The following is a 24752-nucleotide window of genomic DNA, read 5'->3' as shown; positions in this document are numbered from 1 at the left end:
CATTTTTGCATCAAATGAAACATGTTTTAATCATCTTTGGGTCCTCTGGATCTCAATTTTAATGAAAACACTAAAGTGAAAATTTTGAAAAAATCTGCAAGGGGTTAGCCTTGGAGAATCATTCAATTTTGGCCAAAATTTGACTTTACTGAAAATCACTCAGAAATCATTTTTGCATCAAATGAAACATGTTTTAATCATCTTTGGGTCCTCTGGATCTCAATTTTAATGAAAACACTAAAGTGAAAATTTTGAAAAAATCTGCAAGGGGTTAGCCTAGCAAAATGATTCAATTTTGGCCAAAATTTGACTTTACTGAAAATCCCCCAGAAATCATTTTTGCATCAAATGAAACTTGTTCCAATCATCTTTGGGTCCTTTCCTTTTCCAAGTGTATTTGGGCAGAAAAAAGTTCCGAGGTGCTTGTTAGACGTTGGTTTATCTTTGCTGGACTCAGTAGAGTACCGTTTGCAGTTTCAAGGAAATTTAAATATTATTTTCAACCCAAACTGAAATCTCACAAATATAAGTTTAGCTAGCCTAGCACTTTCGGCCAAAAAGTAGCCATAGAGCTTCCAGCATTTTCCAGCTCGGCTCTTAAACTTTTCAAATACCTTATACCCACCTAATAATGTAGCCACCTTTGTGGTCAGTGATGTTCAGGGTACTTGGTGCGGGTTGGAGAAGATACGACAATCCCGAAATGTTCATAGATGTTGGGACTTAGAAAGCGAATAGGAGACAACGTTGAAACTGGTTAGGCGGCTCAAAATGGAGACTTCTCCAAAACACTCATATAAAATCTGCCCTGTCCTGCATTCCTGCTGTTCCAGTTTGACTTCCAGCATTTCATCAAATCCAAATGTAAGGCGTATGGGGGCGCTCTTCACGTTTCGTAACCCAATTTGGGGGAAACCATCTCAGATGGTTCACGACCATCGAAGACACTCTCGGCAACCAAAATAAGCCATTAACGATTGAGAAGAAAACGACTCGCAGGTTCATGAATTTTTTGACGCTTTAATGACAAATTCCTGCTTGGAATTTTTCCCTTTTAAAAAGTATTATGATGGAGATGAATCCAAGACCAATGAAAACGTACATCATTCTGGATAGATTTTATCGCCGTTCACGATCTCTTAAGGTTACAGGTCGGCTTGCGTGAAAAATAAGAACATAAGGTATTACCCAATGGTCACTTATTTTGAGGTCGTATCTGGTCTAACGATAAAATGTGCAAATGAAAACAACTGCTCCTGCTGACCAAATAAATCGAGATTTTGTCACCTCTCTAACTGCATACATCTCCGACTTCACACCGAGTTATCCCAGTCATTAATACTTGCTTAAGATTACTTGTAAGTCACGGAGGCTAGCATGAAATCAAAAGAACTGTTACCATACAAAAGACTGTTTGTCTGTGAATGCTAAATGACACAGTAAAAAAAAAAAGAGAAAAAAAAAAGCGGTAACAGGTGCTGCCAGGCAACTGCCCCAAAACATTGTGTCCTTGCCAAATGCCAACTTCAAGATAAACCGAACCATAAATAACAATGGCTGCAGAAGAGAATACAGCGTTTAAATTCATGAACTTCCATTCCTCATGAACAGCACGGTGGGTAACGAATGCAAAACATTTAATTAAACAACCGCGAACGCCGACAACACAGAAGTATATTCTACACTTTAACGTGAACTCTGTTACCAGTACAAAAGCTGATTCAAAACAAGAAATATGGGGGAAAAAACTTTCTCAAAACATCAGATAAAAATCGTCTCGGCTGCGGCCCCGTACAAACGGCCAGCCAAAAGGAACATCTTAAAACGTCATTAAAATTCCGCGTCAATTTTTTTTTTCACCCATCAAAATTCTGGACGCAACGTGTCTTGTTTCAAAAACAACGATGGGGAGAGACAACACAGGAAGTGAAATTATACTTATATACATTAATGTACACCAACCGAAATATGACTCTAAATATTGCCCCCGGGAAAACACCAAATTTTACATATATATAATCTCTTGTTCAAGCAGATTACTGCAGATTATTTTCTTGCAATCTGAAAACAATCATGCGTCCTTAAATAGATATTTGTTTCTCTGCTTTTAAAAACAGCAATTGTTAACCGCAAAGCCGTACTCTTTATTATCTTAAATTAGTACAATAAAATCGTAAGCAAATTGATAAATAAGTGACTGCTTGGTCGAATATGGATTGAACTCAAATAATTTAGGATTGTCGGGTCAAATATTTTGAGTCTCTCCTGTTAAGCAGAAAAACGATGGAAAGGGAGCTCTTAACGATGTACTTGGTTCACAATGCGAGGAGACTACAAGTCTGTCCATAAGCAATAAAGCCACTTTCGCCAGAAAAGAATAAAATGAATTTTTATCTCTCTTATGCCGTCTGTCAATTTTCCTGAGATCTGTTTGAGTCATCTGACTGATTTCCCCTCTGTAGACGCGCAAAAGAATCAATGAAAAAATGCCGATTTGCCATTAACCCAGGACTGAGCGAGCGGAATGCATGTCGTGTGATGTATTGACGAGCCGACAGAAACCCCCCCCCCCAAAAAAAGTCTTCGCCGACAAAACGAACCAAATTGGGCGACGAAATGTATACAAAGGGCCACGTATCAACGTATACCGTCCATGCACTCGTTCAACACGCGATCTGCAGGGAACATGTGTTTGATCCCTTATTTTGTTCGACAATTAAATGGCGTATTGCAAATCCATACAAAACAGGGAGAATTTGTTTTTTTCTTTTGCGTGACTGTGAGGCCTACACCGAGACCTCAAATGATTTAACCGGGGTTTTCATTCAAAACTGTCGATGGAATCTCAACAATTCCCGGTTCGACAAAGCTTTGACCCCGTCAACTCCCTTGACCCCGGGCAATATGTTATAAATACTTAAACACAGAGACAGATGGAGATAACCTCCAAATTACCTTGACAAGGTACAAATAAAAGGACAGAATACATAATAACATAATTATGCTGTACAGTACACTTTGGTTTCTTTGTTTTTTTAAATATATATAACAACACAGTTCTATGAAGAAAATTCGCCATGAATTTAGAAGTGATAACATCGGGTGATGGTAACAGACAGAAAGTAGACCGAAGATGCATTTTATTGCCGGCCCAGAGAAAACACTTGGGTTCTTCGGGTCACTGTTTCCCTTTTCTGGAGAACGCCTTGAAACAAGACTAAAATAGTCTGCCTTGAATGTACAAGGTCATCTCCTCGATTTTAGTTTACACTCGTCGTTGTGATCGCTGCCCTGGCCGAATTAAACTATTCCGGTGCACTGGTTCTTATAATGCTTCTCACCGCAGATTGTTTTAAGGCTGTCGCTGATCGTCGGTGTCCGTCTCCGATGGTCTTCGTTCAAAACCAGTACAGATCTTTGCTTGTGTCCGATGCTTCTAGCGCTGAAGTAGATGCTGTGGCGGTCAAAGAAAGCAAACAAATAAACAAACGCGTCGCTGAGTGACCAACAAACAATTCGGGAGAATTATGTGGCTGCATCCGAATCTGTTGTCTAGAGCTAGGTCCAGGTCTGCGCTCCATTGGAAATGTGTGGAGACGCGGAGACAATAGACCCAGCCGTAGCTCTGGAAGCCCGTTTCGGACACGGCCACAGTGTTTGGAAAAAGTGTCACTGCATTTTTGAACCCTGCTTTAAAAACTGTGTTTGCCTCTCGAGGACAAGTAGGGAATACCACAAATATCAGGTTGCACGCAACTGATGGTCATGACGTCACGATGCTTAGAACGAAACAGGCTGGGGAGCTGGAACCTTTAAACCTTTGGCCTTTAGCCCTTGACCTTTCCTCCCAGAAATCAAACACAGAAAATCAGTCCTCACTTATTAACTGGGTGCTATCAAATTACAAATCTCGGTTAGTTTTCGTGGACGTTCCCTCTACTCGTTAATTTTCGTACGAAATGAAGAGCTCCAATATCACGACATTATTTTTCGTCTTGTGTCGTGTACATGTACATGTACATTTTTGTCTGCTTTAAAAGAAGTAAATGTATCAGTGCTTTCCGATGTTTTCTATACGCAACACAGTCTTTTCAACAATAAATGTGTTCAGGCCCCACGGTGGTTGGTTTCTCCTCCCGCTGGTTTGGAGTTTACAGCAGGTTCTGATCGTTCTCACTCATCGTTCCCAGGGCTGTGCTCCACGGTCAAGAAACGGCCGTCGAAGGGAACGACAGACCGACAATAGCCGGCCAAAACAACGGGCCAGCCGAGCCCGCGTAATTATCCCGTATTAGCCATGATTTAAGAGGCAGCTCATCGGCTGGGCCCTGATGAGGCGGCCGCTGATGGATCAAGGTGTGTTGAGTATATAAACCAGACTACGGCAAATAAAAATAGCGGCCAAATGAGCAGCATTTTTCCCCCTTTCATTTCAATTATTCATCTTGCACGTGTTATTCGTGGAATTCAAAGAAATGCATCAGCTTATTAAGGGATAAAGAAGTGTTGCCGTGGAGACTGAGGTTGATTCCTGTCCCGATCTTTCTTTCTACGTTGGAAAACGTCATGATAAATTGGCACAAAGGAGGTAAGTCATTAACTGCGGAAATGGAATACAATTGTCGGGAAAAAATATGATATTTTGCTCTTTCGAATGTAGTTTTTGCTTTTTGGTCCGTCTCATCGTACAGTACGTGCCCACTCGACGGGGTAAGTTTGTTTCTGCGTGTTTTTGGAGAGCTTCCATCTCTTCGTTGTTAACGGGCAATGGTTTCAGAACTGAACTCGTAGCATCGTGTTCTACTGGACGCACAGCAACAAGTCAACGGCACTGTCATCATGACCTTCGCTCCAGAAGTGAAATTTATGCAAATTGTATAACCTGGAGTGGTTTCGCTTTTTTAAAAAGGGCCGTTTTGAAAGACCGAAATGCATACTCAGCTGGTCAACACCATATACTCAAAGATGAAAAAAGGAGTGGGCGGCGCGGCGTCACCGCTGTGGAGGTACCACACTGTCGAAGCTGTTGTACTTCGTCCGTGATCAGGAATCAGCAGCTCTCGCCAGCTTGAACGTTTGGGATTTTTTGTAGTCAAAACAATCGAGCCACGACTATGCGCGATTTCTGTCACGCAGAGAAGGGTAAACAATGGCGCGTGTTTTCAAAACAATTTAATTCGAAGAAAGCCACGACAAACCCGACAGTATTTAAAGAGAAGGGTGCCCTGGACTTTTTGCGTCAAGATCTGGAGACAGTTATACTTCGAAGGAAATCGAAGGAAAAGGAGAAAGAAAAAGCAGTTTTCGAACATTCAAGAATTTTTCTGATAGGCCTAGACTTCAATCAATTTCACTCGGGCTTAGACATCACTATATCTTCATTATAACGTTCGCTGCAGCTGATGGCAATCAGAACTCAATTTCAGGCTGGCCACTATCAACCGTTCATGATGATCCTCCTTTAGTCAACTTAAATTTTTCATTCAAAGCATTATGCGAAGCCAATCATTTAAGGGCACAAATTTCTCCCATATGATCTTTCCCTCTCTTTCCCCAAACGATCAGGGCAGCCGCACACCGAGGAGAAGACCGAAAAAGCGCCGTTTAATACCGTCCCGATCACATAATCCTCTCTGCAAATTGAGCGAAGAATTTCGACTTAGCGGTCCTCTGGCACGAAACACGCTTGATCGAAAGTCCAAGCGTCCCACAAGGAGACAGCAGGCCATGGTCCGGCTACTGCCGAAAGAAGTTTAATTCTTCTTTCCTTTTTAGGGAAATAATAAAGAGAGAAAGGAAAAGGTGGATCTAGGTGTCGAACTACACCAGAGGGTTAAATATCAATAAAAACTCAAGGCCGGTTCGTAACTTCTGGCAAATGCGACAGCGAAGCGAATCTGACGTCAAGAACAATTTACAGCGAAATTTCGCCCAAGTTGAAATGTGCTCGTCCTATTGAGAATTCGTAACGCAAATATTTGATCCGACATCACAAATTCGCGTTCTTTTTCGCTTTTGCGCGAAGTATGAACCGGCCTTAACGAGGAAACATCTAAAAGGAAAATTAATGATCAATTAGCCTTTCCCCTAATAAAGGCCAGTTCAGACTTGCGGCGAATGTGTCAGCGAAGCGAATTTGACGTCACGTCAGCTCATTTTGCTGTAAACTAATTTTTTTGGCGGTGGTTTCTTGGAAACGTGCAATTTTATCGTCGCATCGGAGCCGAACAAGAAGCTCCTCTTGGCTCTTGGAGCGGCCCTAATGAGAGAAATCTTACTTGACCCACGGCGGCGTTTTGTTCTTCTACGCCCGGGCCGTCCGACCGATGGCACGCATCGTCAGAGGAGAAAACAGACAAAAACGCTTGCACTGTAGGCCTGCTGATCAGAAAGAGCTATTTGTCTCGCGCTCGCTGGAGCAGTACACGGCAAGTGCCATTATTGAATTCCTCGATCTTAAGAATCTGTGTTTCTACGTTCCGTTTGTTTTTTACCACTGCAAGTTGACTCAACCAAAATTTGTAACGGTGCTGTATTACGTTTCTCAGTTCAAAATAGGGATTTTATTTCAAATCGATTAAGCGTTTTCGAAAAGTTTAATCGACAGCGATGTGGGTAACCGGGACGATTAGATTTAAAATCCACCGGCCCACGGTATGGAAGCTGTTGAAGGTTTAAGTATAGGACCTTGTCCTTCAAACTGCCTTGAGTTGTAAAATAGCGCCGATCTCACGCCGTGTAAAAGTTGAATTCCGTCAAATTATCTCAAATTTACTTTTGCACTTTTCCTCACAGATAAGTCCCGGTTAAACCCAATAGTCTTATGACAAAAAAGTAATTTATTATCTACTATGGCCCCTATAAGCCATGTCTCAGCTTCAAAAGAGATATCAGAGTTTCAGTTTAAAAACTAATGTGTTCCCTTCTGCGAATCCGCAGCTGTTAAAAACAAAACCAGAACAAAACAAAACGAAAGAACATGAAGGCGGGCTCTTTCATTTTATCGTAGTTTACGACAATCAGGTGTGCCATACCTGTTCTTGGTCTGGTCACAATCATTGACCAGCAGGTAGAAATGGTAGACAATAAATTCCCGGGTTTTTTGCATCCGGGGAGATGTGTGAACTGAAGCATACAAGAAGCAGTCAGCGGCTATAACCCTGGGTGGATCAAGTTTCACGGCGCTGGCACGCGAGATGAGAAGCTGGGGCCACCGTGGCGACAACTGGGCAAATCGGCCGGTGATGAATGGGTTCTAGCCCAACCGAATGTGTCTTTGAACGGTTAAGAATTAAGTGGCAAGAGATGCCCGTCACTGCATTTTTCTCGTTCTCACGTTCCATTCCGTTTATGGGTGGAAGAGAACAATAGGGAATAGATTCTTCTTTTCTTTTCATATTATTTGACAAATTATGATGAACGCTGAGGTCAACTCAAAGTTTCTGAGCAGATTGTTATGGAAGTCCGAAAAAAAAAAACCCAACAACAATGGCAAGTGGATTGTCTTCGGCCCACTACGTAACAAGCTAAATTGACATCCACGCTGGCCACGCTGGGTCTGCCGACCCAATGCGCGTCTGGAAAGGGTCGACTGGTTTCGGGCGTTGTGACTGGCCAACGCGTCTCAAACTCTTGGAGGCGCACTATTGTGAATCGCCCGTATTAATGGACGCTCGTTTGCCAGCACTTGAATGGTAAGAAATCCACTGCCCAGAGCTTCCCACAAATATCTCGATCTGCTCTTCAGCAGTGCTACAATGTGCTTCCCTTCAGATATTGCAGGTTTCTATAGAGAGATCAGACGGACCATAGAAAGATTTCACAGGGATTCGCATAATTTGAACACGTTAAGACTCATATTTAACAGTGGAAAATAGACTCTAAATCCTGCAGGACGTTCGGTGATCCCATAGAACGCACGGGAGTTGACGTCGGCCCCCTTCTGAGCTACCTCGAGCCATTTTCTCCCTTATAGGAGATTCTGGTTTTGTATTTCAATTCGAATAAAAGTTGCAAAACTTTTCTGCAGGGAATAGTAAACCTGGGTGGGAGTTTGGTAACTTAAGAGGATATCCTTCAACCCCCCCCGGGTATACGGTAGCTTACAGGAGGGATGGTGGTAGAATGAATAAAATGCTCCCCCCCCCCAAGTTGGGGGGGGGAGGAACAGGGGAGATGGGACCACGCTTATGAACAGAAACCAACATGTCTCTCGATGAAAACCGTCGCTTAGTTGGACGCTGTGTTAATTGTGAAAGTGCTATCTCGTGTAATAGCGAGCGAGCAGATTCTACGGGAGGGGTGAAAACACTGGCAGGTGGAGCGTGTACTCGAGATGGCAGCTCGCCGTGAGGTCGGCCGGCCGACCCGCTGGGCCGACCAGGTCCGCGCCGCGATACCCCACCGCTTGTCACGGCCCGTTCCCGGCATGCTCTCACGACACTACTCCATGTGCATGACGGTGAGGCATTAATGATCTATTCTAAGACAGTCGAGCTGTAAATAATTGATGATAAGAAGCAAGCACTAAGCTTACATGGCCTATGCGCGCGTGGAAAGAAAATCATGCGCATCACGCAAAGCCTGCGGACACTATGTACAGGAACGCCCATCTTATTTCGACAATGAAGTTAAGAGTTAAAGAAAGCTTCAACGGAATGCTAAGCTTTGATTTGTATCCTTATCATGGAAATGCGATTTAGAATTAATTTTGTTCAGTTAAGACAATCCCAAACCCGCAAAAGAAGCAAAATTAAGCGTTACTGGGTTTTCAATGACTTCTGTAGACTGTACACGCGGTAATGTTCCACCCTTCCCTTCAGTGAAGTCATTCAAGCAGTTGTTAAATTTTCCTTAATTGGAACCCTTCCTGGGTATGGGACGCCACATCCGTCACGTCATTCATCAAGCGATGCCAGCACCCCGTCGAGGTGCGACAGATGCAGATAGCATGCGCGTATGGCGTTAATTGGGGATGCGGTTTGCGACGACACTAAAAATTTAAGTAAAAAGCAAAACAAAAAACAGAAAGTGGCGTAAAACTGCTGTGAACAAAGATAATTATGTAGGAAATTATGTGCAATAGTTGGTTTACTTTGAGTAGCATCTTATTAACTTGTGGGGAGGAACTGTCCAACGCTGAGCGAAAACGTTTTCGGCGTACGGGAGGGGACGAACGGGTTTCAGATTTCAGAGAACGAAGAGGATGCAACAAAAAACGCTGGAGCCTCCCATTAACCCGGGTTGAACTCAACCCTGGGTGAATGCAATAGTGCGCCTCCAAGAGTTGGCAACGCGTTGGCCAATCACAACGCGCAAAATCTGTCGACCCTTTCCAAACGCGCATTGGGTCGACAGATTTCGCGCGTTGTGATTGGCCAACGCGTTGCCAACTCTTGGAGGCGCGCTATTGTGAAACGCCAGTATTGACTCATGACCGGCGTAATTTTTTTTCCCTCGGAGAGTCAGGGGCAATTATCATATAATTATGAGCGTGGTTAACTGCAAACTCGATCAAAATTATTTAGTGGACACTTAGAAAACTTCCCGAAAATTCCCCACCGCGAAAAAATTTACTACATGCAGACTCGAACGCTCGGCTTGTTGGTTTGCAGTATCTTCTAACACAGAGCTTTTCATGCAAGTCGGCCAGAAAAGCAATTTTGCTGTATGTTATACATGTACATGTACACCCTATTTATGGCAATTGCTCCCAACCTTCCTACGAAAAACGCATGCACAACAGTTCAGATACACCCATTTTTTTTATAATTGTCCCTAACCCTCCTAGGAAAAAAATACGCTGACCACCATAATGGGTTGAAAATTTGATGCCTTTTTGTGTCGTGCACGCCGAGCTTAGAACTATCAGGGCGATTTCAACCCGGAAATCACTCGAGCACGAACGATTTTTCAACCCAGGTTGGAAAATCTCAAGCAAGGTTGAGTTCAACCCGCAGGTTGACGCTGGGTTGAATATTTGCGAGTATGAACAGTCGCCAAGTTTCTATACCATGTGTGCAATCCAGAGATTTGTCTAGTGTGGAAACACCTTGAAAACGCTACAAAGTGATCTTAAAATCATTAAAAGAACATTTTTAAAAGAAACCACCAACGACCTTTGTGGGCATAGAGAAACTGGAGTCTCTTCCACTCCTCGTCTGACGTTAAGGACCTTGGTTTTTCCTATACAACATGCAAGTTCAGTGTGTAAAACCGACTGGAAAATACTGGTCTTTTAATTCACATTTCTTTCGTCAGAGAGATTTGTCTCGCAAAACAGCCAAACCGCCTATGGATTACCACTCGAGGTTCTGGCCGTGAGCTCTCCCCGTCTCGGCAATTTAGTAATGAACCACCCCTGCAATCCGGCCCTGCAGACAACTCTAGCGGGTTAAGGTTACCTATTTTCGGAATTGGGCAAATATGAAAAGATCCGCGCAGCACGGAGGAGGGAAAAAACTTTAAACATTTCACAAACCCTGGATTAACATACCTGCAAACTCTGGGGACGTATCACTACAATCAGGGATCACTGGGTCGATTTCAGTTTGTTGTGTCCGTAAGCGATCGAGACCGGAGACCGATCTTACTCGAGTTACAGCTCGTTCGTAAACGCGCCGTCTTCAGTTTCAGGTAACAGGTAGACGCCGGAAGAAAAGACAGAGAGAGAGAGAGACTTGCCGATATTGCCGCCGGGAAATGCTGCAAATTAGCGGCGCTTGTGAACCGGCGAGGCACATCAAACGATTCGCAACGCGGCTCCGGCGGAGGCTGTGTTTGATCGGGTGTTGGCCTATAAAGTTTTACAAACGCGGAGTATGGGCTCTTCAAAGGATTTGCAGTACTTGGAAAAGAGTCCACGTTTTCTTCAGTTTGAGAACAATTTTCAATCAGAACTGTTCATATTGAAAAGCACTGTCTGCAGCCAACACCGAAGATATCAACTTCTACAATCACGAAAAAAACAACAAAATGATCCGAACCGTCGGCTGCGACATTATTAGCCAACATAAAAGTACGCCGGTGCTGTCTTGTAGTGAATTTATCAACCGGGGGGGAGCGGACTTCAAGGACCTGTAAGTCACAGAAGAACTCAAACATCGCACTTTGTGCTCTAGAAGAAAATTGACCAAGTAAGATTTCCTGCTACTTCAAGCAGGGGCGTAGCGACTCGGGTGTGTTTGTGGGGGAGGGGGTGCGGCACCCTCGCCCAATAATTAATTCCAGTCGGCAAATGAATCCACGAGTTATATTGTTCATAAACAATACGCGTTGGCCGTCGGCATTTCCCCTGAAGCATGAAAAGTAGTGTACCACGAATCGCTTTGTGAATTTTACACGACACGAGGTTTGCGAACAAGTTACAAGTCAGCCAATTGACTCTGGCACAACCCCCCCAAGAAAATGCCTTCGCTACAAAAAGCTGCAGCTACAGGCCAAAATCTTAGAATGGAGCGTTTAATTGCATGAATGTTCTCCGTCCTTGTCCCATTCAATGCGACCGCTCAGTACCCCTCCCATTAATGTCTGAATTTCCACTTAAAATAAGTATCAGCCAGGAACCAACGACAAACACATTAATTAATTACCACTACCTTTTGGCTGGTAACCGGTATCAAAGGACCAGAGCTATTTCTTCTCAGTGAAGTGTGTGGTAATAAACTCCGCTATGTCTGGTCGTGGACTCGTCACAACCAAGCCTCCTTTTGGCACATAGTTTTGGTGAGGGGCATATATAACTCTGACCGACTAATAGGCTATGTCAATTACACCAGTACGTTGCTACTGTGACGTCACCAGCAACAGGCCCTTGGCTTGAATGTGTGAGCCCTCAACATGGCGTACATCATCCGAATACTGCACGGACTCGTCCACGATAACGTCGTTCATATCCATTCGTCAACATGCCGACTTAGTTCTAACTGAGCGGCGGGTAAGGCAAGGGGTTCATTCATCATTTCATGTCATATCTTGATTCGCATCAAGTTCAAGCTTTTTACCAAATGTCAAAGGAATTTCAAAACTCCCACTCCCCCCCCAAAAAAAAAAACCTCCTAAAACTCTTCATCTTCAAGACATGCGTTTCAACCACGTCTATTTCTTGTCAGTGAAAGTGCTTGTTTACGTTAGGTTCGAGTCTTGGATAGGAAGAAACCATAAAAAGGTTTTAAAACGACATGCAGTCTCATATTAGAAAGAAAAAAAACTGAATGTAATTTTTGTTTCACCTTATACTCATTAATAGCTATTTGCTCCATTTCCCTGAGAACAATCTTGGCCTCGTCACACTTGGGTTGCAACCCTTCCCGCGCGCGCGCCAATCCGGAACTCATTTTCCTCGGCCAGCTAGCGCGCCAAGCGAAACGCCCAGACGATGGCCCCATGGAATATATGTATAAAAGGGGGAGCCCTGTCAATTACTGTCTCGTGCACGGCAGCGCAGAACCCCCCCCCTCTTCCTTGCCAAAATTGGCCGGGTTACGATGCAGATGATGGATTCATGCGAATGCCGGGCATTTCGCCCCTGATGGTAATTGTCCCTACTCGGTCGGTCATTAAAACGCCATCTTGTTTTTCGCCGGGCAGACTCGAGTCCCTCTTGGCCGCACGCATTCGATCGTCGGCGTGGCCCCTGGGTTGAGCTGCGCCGCAAATCGCACGGTGAAAAGTTTCTCGTACCAAACCATAATTATAGCTGCGGCTTTGCTGGGAATTACAGTATATATTTATCAAGCATATAGCGAGACAGTTCATACGAGTCAACCCCCCAGCGAATTCAACTTTATAAAAAAGGCCAGGAGGCACCATGGTACTCTTCCTTGCTTTCACCATTAACCCTGGTTGGAATCCCTCCACAGCAGACATATATTTAACCCACACCCTCTTATGGATTCAACCTACATCGTCTTCTCTCAGCATTGGCTAGTTATAACACCACAGACACTTTTGCGTGAATCCCCGGATGGTTACCATTGAAAGAAAAACATTCATAACTCCTTCTGACGCCTCTTTATCGCACGCCGTTTTGCGTTTTAATGCCACTGCCTCAAAGCCGCCTCAAATTTTCGACTTGAAATTTTTAACAAGACCAGAATTTTTTTACTAACTTTAGTATAGGTAGATACTACCAGCCTTACAATATAATGTTCCCACGCTGTTCATACATGTCAGCCAATCTCAAGTACTTTACGCCTCCTGTTTCCCAACGGTGACACGGTGATTTTTTTTTTACGGGAGGGGGAGGTAAATTGGAAGAAAAGAAAAGAACTATATCTATTTCTATAGGTAATGAGGTTTTAAAAGATTCAACGGACTTATTTATGCACACTACTAGTACTCTTTAAAAGTTTTGGTCTTTTTATTTGAAACAAATACCACTCGACCTCTCTTGCAGTTAGGGGACCTCTCTTGCAGTTAGGGGGCCTATATTTTAAACTGATTAATAATTTTTTAACTAGGCCTAGTTAACAATATTTTTAATTAGTTTACAATTTTTTAACTAGTTAACAATATTTTTTAACTAGTTAACAATATTTCTAACCTGTTAAAACTTACATGACTGCTCACTAAAGCGGTATTTTAAAGGTGCCAAAACAGACTTTCTACTAGCCTACCCTGTTTTTAGATGCCTATTAAGAGGAAACAGAGTTTTTTTTGGCCTTGATTACAAGGCAGAAGAGGTGCTGAAAAATGTCCACAAAGAGGATCGCTGAAATCAAGTGAGACAAAAATCAAAGGCTTCGGCTCAGAGAGGTTTGGAATACCGCACATGGTCGACACGATTACTGCCCGGGAACGCGCGCTATGCCATCCTGCTAAATTCCCCACGTGTTCTGGACATTCTTTTCCCACGGTTGTCCGTGGCTCGCGAGAAGACATAAAATGCCGAACGATCAGTGCTCGACGGAAACGCAACGGCCGTGGCTGTGTCGCCACTCAACACTGCCCCCCAAAAGAAATTGACGCGGTATTCCAAACTTGAAAGCTTGAGGTTTCCGGGAATGATGGATCTGGGATTCTGGGGGGCGAAGTTCCCTAGTATGAGCGTGCTAAAGTGCGTGGGATCGGTGACAAACAGATAAATAGATCGCCAGACTGGGCACTATTACGAATTCAACATTTTAGCACAACGACCGATCGCTTTAAACCCACCACTTATATATCCAACACGACCTTTATGTGAGGTACCAGGTTCCCCAGTGGTACCATGGTTTCCCGCCGGCAATTACCTGTACGGGGCGTGGAAGCATGTTAGTTTCGAGGTGGGCATAAAGTAGGTCTAAGTATGTTCGTGATCTTTTCCATTCATCCGGCAAAATGTCGACGTCAGCTACGGGTAAAACTGTCCACACGAATGTAATTCTGCGGGGAATCTAAAAGTCCACGCTGTTGTGTCGGTGAAAGAAAGTTGAACAATGTTGTTATTCAACCCGACCACTGATTGTTGGACTTAAGTAAAGTTTTATCAACTTCTGGGAGGGATATGCCGAAGAATTGAAGGCAGGTGATATTTTAACCATCGAGGAATTAAAATGTATTTTCATTCCTTCATCTTTTAACCAAGTTCCATACAAAAATGAGCAAATTCGTTTACTTTTTAAAAAAAAAGAAATAAAACTTAATTAGGCCTGTAATATGTTATCATAAATGGTTTACAAAGACAAAGGAGCTCACCTGACTCCATTCCGTACGAAGTGATCTCCGTTGAAAGCTGCTGCGAGTGACCGTGGGAGTATCCGGACGGCCATCCTTCGCTGCCCTTGGTGAAGTCGCACTGCCCCGGCATCGCCGGCAACCTGCCGGACCGGACCGACGGCTGGATGAGCAGCGAGCTGTACCGGGGATTGAAGGCGCTGCCGGCACCCGACGACATCCCGTAGCTCAGGTCGTGCAGGCCGGACCGGTGGTGGTGACTGTAGGAACCCTGCGAGACGAAAGGGTAGTGCCAGGGGTCGGGCTGGTGGTGCACCGGCCGGTGGTGGAGCGGGGAGGGGTAAGGGTCGGTGAAGAGCGGCTCGTGGTGGCCCGGGTGGGCGGGGTTTGAGGTAGGACCCTGGCTGCTGCTGCTGCTGCCACTGCTGCTGATGGGGGTACTGTGGTGAGGGTGGTGGTGAGGGTGGGGGTACTTGATGTGGTTATAGTAGTTACTGTTCCAGAAAGAAGCGGGGAGGTCACGCTGGCACATCAGAGGTATTGCCGATTCTGAGGAAAAACCAGGATTGGAACAGAAATTCTGACTATCTCACGAGTAATTCGAATGCGTCTGCCGTTCAGAAAATGCCCATCTGAACTCGACTCCATCCAAGGTCCAGAGAAGGTCCAGTGCTGTGTGGAGATTTCCAGCCAGCCAGTAAGGAAACATAGGCCTCGATATATACACTGCAAAACCTGTGGTGTTAAAATCAACACTTTTTGGTGTTACCAATGATGACTACACCATGGGGTGTTACTTTAACACTGCTGGTGTTACTTTTCACACCTATAAGTGTTTCAATACACTGGAGGGTGTTAAAAGTAACACCAATAACACCAAAATTTTAACTCCAGTGAAAAAAGTTTGTGGTCCTCTGATAACACCGGGGGTGTTAAATTTAACACTCAGTTTTTGCAGTGTACTGCTCACTGAAATTCACGTCTACTAATCCTTACACCCTGCAGATCTACCCAGTCCATCAATTTTGAAGTTAGTGCCCTTGAAATACCCCAAACGACAGGTCAATCCTTTAACAACTTTCCCCGGAACAATTCTACATGTAAATGCATCAATCGCTCAAAGTAGGAGGAACGCCCATAGTCCGATCTTAACCGATCAAAAGGAGCAATGCGACACGCACAACAGCCAACAAGAATCTGACATTTACGAAATTGTCTTTTGACGAAATTAAATGCGTAACTACAGTGGTTCAACCACTTTGAAAAAAAAGTTAGAAAATGCCGATGTCAAATCGACAAAATCTTGGCCTAGCAAAACACTGCAACCTATAAAGGAAGATTGATGATAACACAGAAAGCAATGGGTTTCCAGCTCCAGATATTTTTTCTAGCCTTAGATATATTTGTTTTCCTGGCACGTTTGCCATAGTAATAAACTCTGCCATACGCGACCCATATGTCTGACCGGGTCTCGGCGCACTTTTGCCGCCGTCGACGCAGCGGGCTAAATCCTCCCGAACACGGTTATAAACAAGGGTTATTACCACACATTCAACGCACTGTCGACAAAAACAAATGACCCAAATGACTGCCGTGTTCCTGTCGAATTAATCTGTCAAAATAAACTTACGGCAGGGAGATACAAGATGATAAAATTGATTCCCTCTGCATAGTTACTAGCCAATTCTGTTACGCGAACAAAAGGACAGTGATGTTTACAATATAACTGTTTTTTCTCTTTAATTAGTGAAACTAAAGTCTTTAACTTCGATATGCTCACGGATCCATACAGAGAAGGAAATCCTATAACATGATTTTTAGGATCTTAAGGATGGCATCAGAAGAAAAAAGGGTTCCTTTCCGATTATTATGGAGAAGGATGCGAAGTTTGATCCTGACGTTTTCCCACTTTATTCTTCTATTAAAAATATATCATTGAAACAGATTCTTGTTAAAAAAAGGGCATTTTTGCGGGTATTTTTTGGTCAATACAGATGGTAAGTATTCAACGTCGATCTATCTAGTTTATCTCAATTTATTTGGTAACTGACGGTAGTTTTTACACCAGCATTTTACAATTCAGCAAATTAAGTCTCCCCCGCGGTCTCACTCACTTAAACAGCATCCCGCTGACGGATTCATTGGAAGGGAATTGCATCCTTCCTTAACAGCCGCTAAAACCAGTAAATCTGCGAAGGGTGCGATGACTATCATTTTTAATTGACGCGCCGTTATCCCGACCCGACTGGGCCGAAGTTCTGGGGCAGGTTTATTTTCACAAAGTTGTGAACATTTCATCAATGTAAACTACGCGGGGCTCTGCCTGTCACTATTAAATTTAACCACGCGCAGGCCTGACGTGCGCCCCACTCTCTGAGCACTCATCGCTCTCAGACATGTGGAAAGTAAATGGCAAAAAGTGATGGCACTGCCAGCGATTATCTTTGGAAAACAGACTAAATGTTGCATTTATCCAGGTCGTTGTTTAAATTCGACATTCTATAAAACGAAACGCACACAAGGAGACAGTTGTAGTTTTCAAGATGTACTGTGTGTGTCGTGGAGGTGGATTTTTTTGTTTTTGTAACGAGTTTTGGATGGCCCTTACTGAGCATACGGCGTTATAAATTTACGTCTTTGTAAGGACAAAGTCAAGTTATGAAAACAAAATGGTGGAATTCTGTTCAGATGACTACTGTTGCCTTAACTTCTCTGCATCACGTGTTTATGACCACTGTATTTCCAACGACTTGGACATTTTTTTATTGGTTGGAGGAAATAATGGAAACCTTAGGCTTGACTGCCCTTGATGCTCTGGATTTCAGCTTCGATAGAGTTGCTTCAGATTCAAAACAAAGCAATGGCAGAGTCACAATAAATCAAAACCAATTACATCAACAGAATCTTATCTGTTAAAGGAACAGCCAGCTTGATCTAGCCATCAGATTTTGCACTGTCAACAAATTGGCGAGAGCGGTCTTTGGGCTTTTAATGCGCCATGTCTCCTTTTGACATCTCTTTTGAATTTATGGATAGGAATCGACCACTGCAAGATATAAAAGTGAAATATATGCACCCTAAAGATTTGAGGGTTAGACATTGAGAAATGTTTCCAGCTTTTCTGAATACGTCTGTTATTTGACCGATTGACCCGTTGCTCGATCTACACGTTCGAAATCAGAGTAACAAATCTCGACTATGTTTTATCTTGATCACATCCGCCTATATTGCTTCATTACTTTGACCATAGGCTTTGACGTTTCGATTAATCGTGTTTGCTTGGGTCGTCTTCCAACCACACCAAACCATATAGGTCTAGTGACCGCATCTCTGGCCTCCGTGAAACTGCATTAAGCATTCCATCACCTGTCCCCGGTCTTTATCTGGTGATGAACTTGGCATTAGCCGCGGTTGGGTCGTGTGGCATCTGTCAATAGGTCTTGGGGCCCAACAGTTAAAAGCCGGGGTGAGTCAAAAGTTCGCACTCCGGCAGGCAACACCAACACAGCGCGGGATTAAGAGTTGGTCAGTCAGTCCCGTACGTACTGACATTAAATTTGACTGTTTGTTCGTTCGTCCCCCACTGCCCAATGAAAGGACGCCAGTGACAATATCCCCCAATTACTGTCAAGGAGTCGCCAAGCATTATGGGTAGCTCACTGCCCCGATCTGGCAACATAAAGTTCAGTTTCCACTCGCACACGGAAGATCAGCATAATAGTGTCATCGCAAACCATTTTACCCAATTAGAGTTCTTCCGAATCGAAGCGCACCACAGGATTGAAGTAGTGACAACGAGCGAAATCGAAAGGGAAGGAAAACGATAACCTGTCGTCTTTCTGAAAATTCAAGGCTGAAATGAGGGAGGGGGGGTTTCCTTGACCTTCGCACGGCTCACGCTTAGAACTGACACGCCCCTTAACACTCTTGTCACGGTTCCAATATTAGCAAGGACCGTCTGGGGTAGAACAAGAAACCCGGTTACTCTGTGCTGTTCCTCCCACCCACCCAGCGCCACTGGAAACCACGCACTCTTCAAGTCAACGACCCCTGTGAACGTTGGCGAGTACTGGCCTTCCTCGTGTACCTTCCATCCCCATATCCGAGTTTTTTGGTTTCGTTTTCTTCCGAATGGGTTGACCTTGGACTCGTTTGTTTATTATCACGACGGCAAAGAACAGATTGCTTGCTTGTAGACAGTCATTTAACTCCCAGTTCTTTCTGGTTTCTTTATACAACCCTCTCTCGTGGCTTAATAAATTGAGAGACCTTCTCAGTACGATCATTACAAGAGGTGAAACGTATTATTTATCTCAAATTAAAACTTTAAACATATTTGTCTCTTTTTATCACGGGTTTCGTTCTACAGAAGGCTGACCCCTGCCATGATAAAATCAAATCGAAACCTGCTGTAAACTCAGAGAGTGACAGGCAGGTCCAGACTTTTTTCCCTTCACGCGTACTGTTTTCTGGCAAAGAGCACCATATGTTTCGTATTTAGCCGCATTCCTGCTTCTTCTAGGGGTTGAACCGTCTTGACATCGGTGACAAGTCAAATTCAATATTTCCTAAATTGATTGGAGGTACGAAACCAGGTCAGATCCGGGGGCTTGGCAGCGGTTTTCCATTTTGACCGTGACCGCACGCGAGATGTCACCGACAGGAACTTTAAAGGAAACGAAAGGAGGAACGATCTGCCCCCAAACTCCCATCTAAGTCGTTTCAAAACATTGCCGTAGTTTAAAGGGGCAGGCATTCCGTGTATTCAACATCGGATCCCACTTACCTTAGTTTTTAATTTTTTTTTACAGCTTTCAAGGGCGTAAAATTCTGCCTGATTTTGTTGATCACCATCCGGAACAGAAGATTTCTTTGATCAATCTACACTTAACTTCTACTTCAATCCCGGTGATTAACCCTTTCACATAGACTTCCTATATACGGACAGCATTGTCACTATTGTATTTTTTTCATACAGGGATTTCTGGAGCGCAGATACCTATCATGAAACAATTTCAAGAACAGCACACGCGGGAAGGATTACCAACGTAAACAGAAGGTAGTGACGTATTTAGGTCAATATGGAGGAAAGGTAATGAACGTTTTGCCATTATTTTATCCTGTTTATTTTTTAGTCTATATTCAGCAACTGGGCAAAACTAAATGATGGATATTTCTACCGGCGTAAAATTGGAAAAAATATACTGAATTGTCGAGTGTGCATAACTTACCTCCATTTTTGCTATTCCACGTGCTTCCATCGCTTTGTTTACCCTGACTCCCAGTGCTGTCCCCCCCGCTGACCCCAATACGTCCATCCGGGGGAAAACTACTGGGCTGACTCAGTGCCCGACTGAAATGTTCGTCAACCACTTTGTTCAGTTCCCCGGTGTAGTACGTGAACAGCACGCACCGCGAGTTGATGTACTCCGCCTCGACCGTGGGCTCGGCCTCCTCGACGGTCGGCTTGTCCTCCTTCTTCACGCTGGCCTGGTGGGGCAGCCCGGAGGCGTTGGCCGGGGGCGAGCCGTGGTGAGAGTGGAGGGCATGGTGGTGATGGTAGAGCGAGGCGGAGTAGCCTGTCGAGGTGGAGGTGGCCGGGGGCACAGACTGAGTGTGAGGGGTGTAGCTGGGGTCATGGTCGGGGGGCTCCTGCATCTTATAGTGGCCAAACTTCTGCAAGTTTCCAAGAATTAAAAAAAAATCCAAAGTAAATGGGAAATTAATAATATTCTCTGCCTTTTGGAGTAAGACGAGAAACACCGGTGTCGATGTAGTTTGCGTGTGACACTTACTTTGAGGTCATCTTGGGAATCAAGACATATCGTGCCAACTCCTCCGACAGACCAGACAGCACATGCGTTAGGCATTACTGCCGACGAATAAGGCACTACGAAATCTTGAACACGTGGAATGTCCATATGACATTAAAGCCACAAATCCCTTGCAGTTTACCCAGTTCGTACACATGGTATTTACTTATCCACTGCGTCATGATGTTGTCAAGTCAGGTCGGGACAAGTATAGGAGTACTCGAACACCTGCTCCAAGGAGAAGATATGCCCAGAATTCCAGCGATTTGGTTGTCTCCCATTCAAATGCAAATGAGTCTGTCTGTTCGAAGCGAACCCCCACTTAGACGGAGGCCTCTAACGCGTCTCGGGACGAATTTTGCACTGCACTTGAATGAACTCCTCCAACAAATAACAACATGTGTAAAATTCGTTGCCAGTAATCAAATTTAAAATTGAACGTCACTATTTTCTCAGCATTGTCAAAAAGGCCTATCGAGTCATGCGGTACACAACACAGGCTCAAATCTCATTCACATATGCACTTTAGAATATCATTTCCAATGTTTACAGATTTAACAGATTTGTTTTGAAGGGCAGCCAGTGTGCGCCCTCGGTACATTGTACTAACACGCAATAAGATGGGCATTGCTCCATGTCTCACAAAAATGTGCACAATTTATTTTGTACTGTGGGCATGATTTCAATGTTAACATATTACTTTGATGAAGTGTGGGTTTAACCAGGGAAATCAACGGAACAGGAACAACGAATGCAACTATGGACAAAAACAGGACCCAAATCCCGGAATCCTCAGGCGCTTTGAAACTTGACTCACCAAAATTGTTGGAAATGTGATCAAGAGCATTTAACGAAACAACAAAGAAATGCCAGACATGTCAGAATTCCGTTGACAAGCAGAAAAAAAGATTGTCAAACTTTACGAGCCGTTGATGATGGGTGCATCGCCCAAGCTGAACTTCATCTAAAATCCACAGAACGCGGATTGTTACAAGAAATATTCGGTCATTTACCACTGGAGAAACCCTCGTTGGTTTTTTTTTTGGGGGGGGGTTCACGGATTTGGTGTAATCTTACCCGCCCAGCAATTATTCTACGAACAAAGGCAGGTGAAATTGGAATCATGGCAGCATTGTACATTTTAAATGGAGAGAAGAACCGAAGGTGTACTTTGAGATAGCAGCCACAGGGATTTGGTGCAAAGTAATGCGGTTTAGCCCGTACATGTACCAAGCGAGAAACACGGGTAGTGACCTTGCGTCCAATACTGAAGATTACAAACTGACGTCGGTTGTGAGTTGCCCTCAATCCCGTCTTCTAGACTTGCAGTGTAAAGTTTTGAAAGAATTCAACACGCAGTCACTACTTGACACACTATGCACAAACCCTCCGAGACTGGTCGGAACAATTCCCCCTGTTTTCTTATATGTCTTAGTAGCCTAAATGCTGTAAATCTTTCTTTTTAAATTTGACTTTTCATGATTCGTTATCAATTTTCTGGTAACTACGAAGACCATGGAAAGGGAAAAGTAGTGATGTCTGTTTGTTTATATGGAACTCTCGCCCCAAGGTTCATGGGGGGCCCTACCATAGTTTTAATCAACTGAAAATACTTGAGCAGATGGTGCAGGGATTTCAAGTCCCCTAAAATAGCAAAGTGCATTAGTTTACCTGGGTAAAATGACGCTGGTAGAATGGATAATGTTGGTAGGGCTGATACGCGCTCTGATACATCACGTCTAGACAGCTCATCTTCACACCCTCTGATATTCTCCAAGAAAAATAACATAAATCACAAATATCCTTGGTGAGGTTGTAGATGGTCACCTACGTCTTCTGGTGATCTCGCGCTGTCGGTATGTTAATGGGGGAATATTCTGCTGCATGCAGCCGGGGTGACCTACCAGTCAAGACTCGCGACGGCTGCTTTTCTCCTGTTGGACAGGAAGTGGATTTCTGCTGCAAGGATAGTCCGTATGGAGTAACGGATGCCGCGTAGTGTTCAGCCGTTGCGGCAAACACATGAAGTGGTCATTGTCTTGGTAATGAATTGCTGCTATCCCATGCAAAAATGTCTTGAATGTATCGTCCGGCGTTACAAATCTTTTGTTTGGAAAGTGGAGCAGGCGTGTAACCCAGTTTAGGACAGAAGCATCTCACCATCCGACGAACAAACGCATAGTCCCACTTTCCGGTTGGGTTTTGTGTTCCCCCCTTGGACTGTTTCTGAAGCCTCGGCGTCTCAGCTGGAGGGGCGAATCGCGTGCATTGTGAAATCGTCTGGGACCGGACCCTTGATCGTCCAAAAGACACGTACGCCTCGTCTTGCAATCGGTACTCGCCCTATGCGAGCGGGTGCGTTTTTCTATTCACGTCGAGTGTACGGTAGCTGCCGACTCCAGTCCGCTGGTCCCGGCATTAACACAGGCCGAGTGAGCCTGTCGACCGCGCTGGCCCGGATGTCACTTGCCAAAGGATGAAACCGCCTCACCTTTGCAGCTAGCCAGGCCCGACACAAAAGTTTGCCTTGCCTGGTACGGTGGCGATGCATGAGAGCAGTGAGACCACGCCCACTGCTGCGCTGGATTGGTCGCTGGCTCATGTCCAACTCTGATTATTGTCCAGTCAGCGGGAACGTCTGTGAGTGGCTGGGTCTCACGGAGTTTGCCGTGCGAATCGGGGCCCGTCTTTCATCCATGGGGAGACAAACTGATAAAGTGACACGAGGTCAACTGACAAGGAAATCCGTCATAACATACCTCTTTTCTTTCGGCGAAAGTTAAAGGGCCAAGGCAGTCTTGACAACGACTAGACCTAACAGTCAAAATCGCTTTATGTACTAAAGAAGCGATAAGTATTTAAGTGGGCATTGCCTAACTGCAGTCCAACACTGACATTTAACCCTAACACTCCTCAGTCCTCCAACAGGTGAAGGATTGAGGAGTGTTAGGGTTAATTAACAAATGCGATAAAATTGTGGTGCCGATTCGAAATTGGGACTTAAAATCCAGTCTTATTTGCTGACTGCAGCCCTCAGTTCACACTTAACTGCATCGCACTTAGTACATATTGCTACAGCACGGGGAGTGTGTTCAAGAGAGGAGCCATTTTCATGAGCCAACTTCACCCTACATTTTGTGCCGGCGCGCCTGGTTAGGTCTCCCCACAATATCGCGCTAGCCAAATTACACATCCGTCCTTCTTGTTCCGTCTTTCCGATGGTTAGTGGTTTCAATTTTATCGTGATCAACCTGGTGGCATTTACGAAAACGCCAGGGTCCTTGCGACAAAAACACACATCAAAGGGGAAACAATGTTCATGATAATATCCTTATCAACGCGAAGATCCGTCAGTTACAGTCCAGTAAAGGTTTCCTTTTCCAGTCGAGTTGGCGACACGGTGATAGGGTTTCTCGACAAGAAACACCATTATCCGCCGCCTCGGCGGATTGTTTGGCCAACATTACAGGTAAATACACCTCTTAACACCAACCGACATCAAAGTGTACCCCTTTCGCCTGGTGATGGCTGGTGATGTAAAAATTGTCAACTAAGCAAGTCGATGAGCCATTAAACACTTTTAGCTGAATAAATATGGTTTCCTAATTAGATCAGTAAATACGAATGACACCCTCGTGTTTCGTTTAAATGAGCTGGACATCTAGTACATTATTGGCATAATGTACAAATTTAGATTCTGCGCTTGCATGCCAAATTTTCCTAGCATTTTTGTCAACCGATTCACCAAGCATCAAAATAATATCATTAATCAAGAACTGCCAATCAATAACCAATATAGACTGACGCGCTTTTCACTATGCTACATAATTAAGAACTGGGCAAAGCCACCGTAACGGACGATTCCGTGAGACTGTAGGCTTATGTACTACAATCTCGAAGGGAAAATTCAGACTAGGATGGCTTACGAATTCAAACTTCGAAATCGAGAAAATTCTCGACACAAAAGACATCTTTACAACCCCGGTAATGTTAATGATACAAGACTTGTACCAATGCGGTACGCTACCAGCATGAAACTATACAAGCGTGTTATTCACAAAACCTGTCCGAGGCCGACGGGCTTGTTTGGTTGGTGTCATCATGGCTTCAGTGCCTCTTGCTTGCTTAAAAGATTTCACTCCCACTCGGACAGCTGATGATTCGATGTTTTTATAATCGGCCGAGTAAAGTTCGGCGATGTGCACCTTTAAAATGGTCCTTAATGGACAGTAAACAAGACATCCAACAAGTAACAAGTACGACGCACACAGAGAACAGTCTGAT

At 44.3% G+C, this 24752-nt stretch overlaps 1 protein-coding gene across 2 annotated transcripts; it reads right to left on the bottom strand.

Moving 5' to 3' along the window:
* Window positions 1-1000: 1000 nt before the first annotated feature.
* On the bottom strand, window positions 1001-23096 carry LOC110984501 (transcription cofactor vestigial-like protein 2). Of its 2 annotated transcripts, none has more exons than XM_022244751.2 (4): window positions 22140-23096; window positions 19887-20331; window positions 14677-15204; window positions 1001-3454 (listed from the first exon to the last, which is right to left on the bottom strand). In XM_022244751.2, the coding sequence occupies exons 1-4, from the start codon at window positions 22218-22220 to the stop codon at window positions 3399-3401; spliced, it is 1110 nt and encodes a 369-aa protein (XP_022100443.2). In that variant the 5' UTR covers window positions 22221-23096; the 3' UTR covers window positions 1001-3398. The 2 variants fall into 2 exon arrangements, with proteins under 2 accessions (XP_022100443.2, XP_022100442.2); XM_022244750.2 differs by lacking the exon at window positions 22140-23096 and adding an exon at window positions 20451-20684.
* Between the last annotated feature and the right edge of the window lie 1656 nt (window positions 23097-24752).

Source organism: Acanthaster planci, linkage group LG15 (assembly GCF_054643075.1).
Source record: "Acanthaster planci isolate LZ-2023a linkage group LG15, COTS_SCS, whole genome shotgun sequence".
NCBI classification, from domain to species: Eukaryota; Metazoa; Echinodermata; class Asteroidea; order Valvatida; family Acanthasteridae; genus Acanthaster; species Acanthaster planci.
This window is presented reverse-complemented; position numbering and strand designations above follow the sequence as displayed.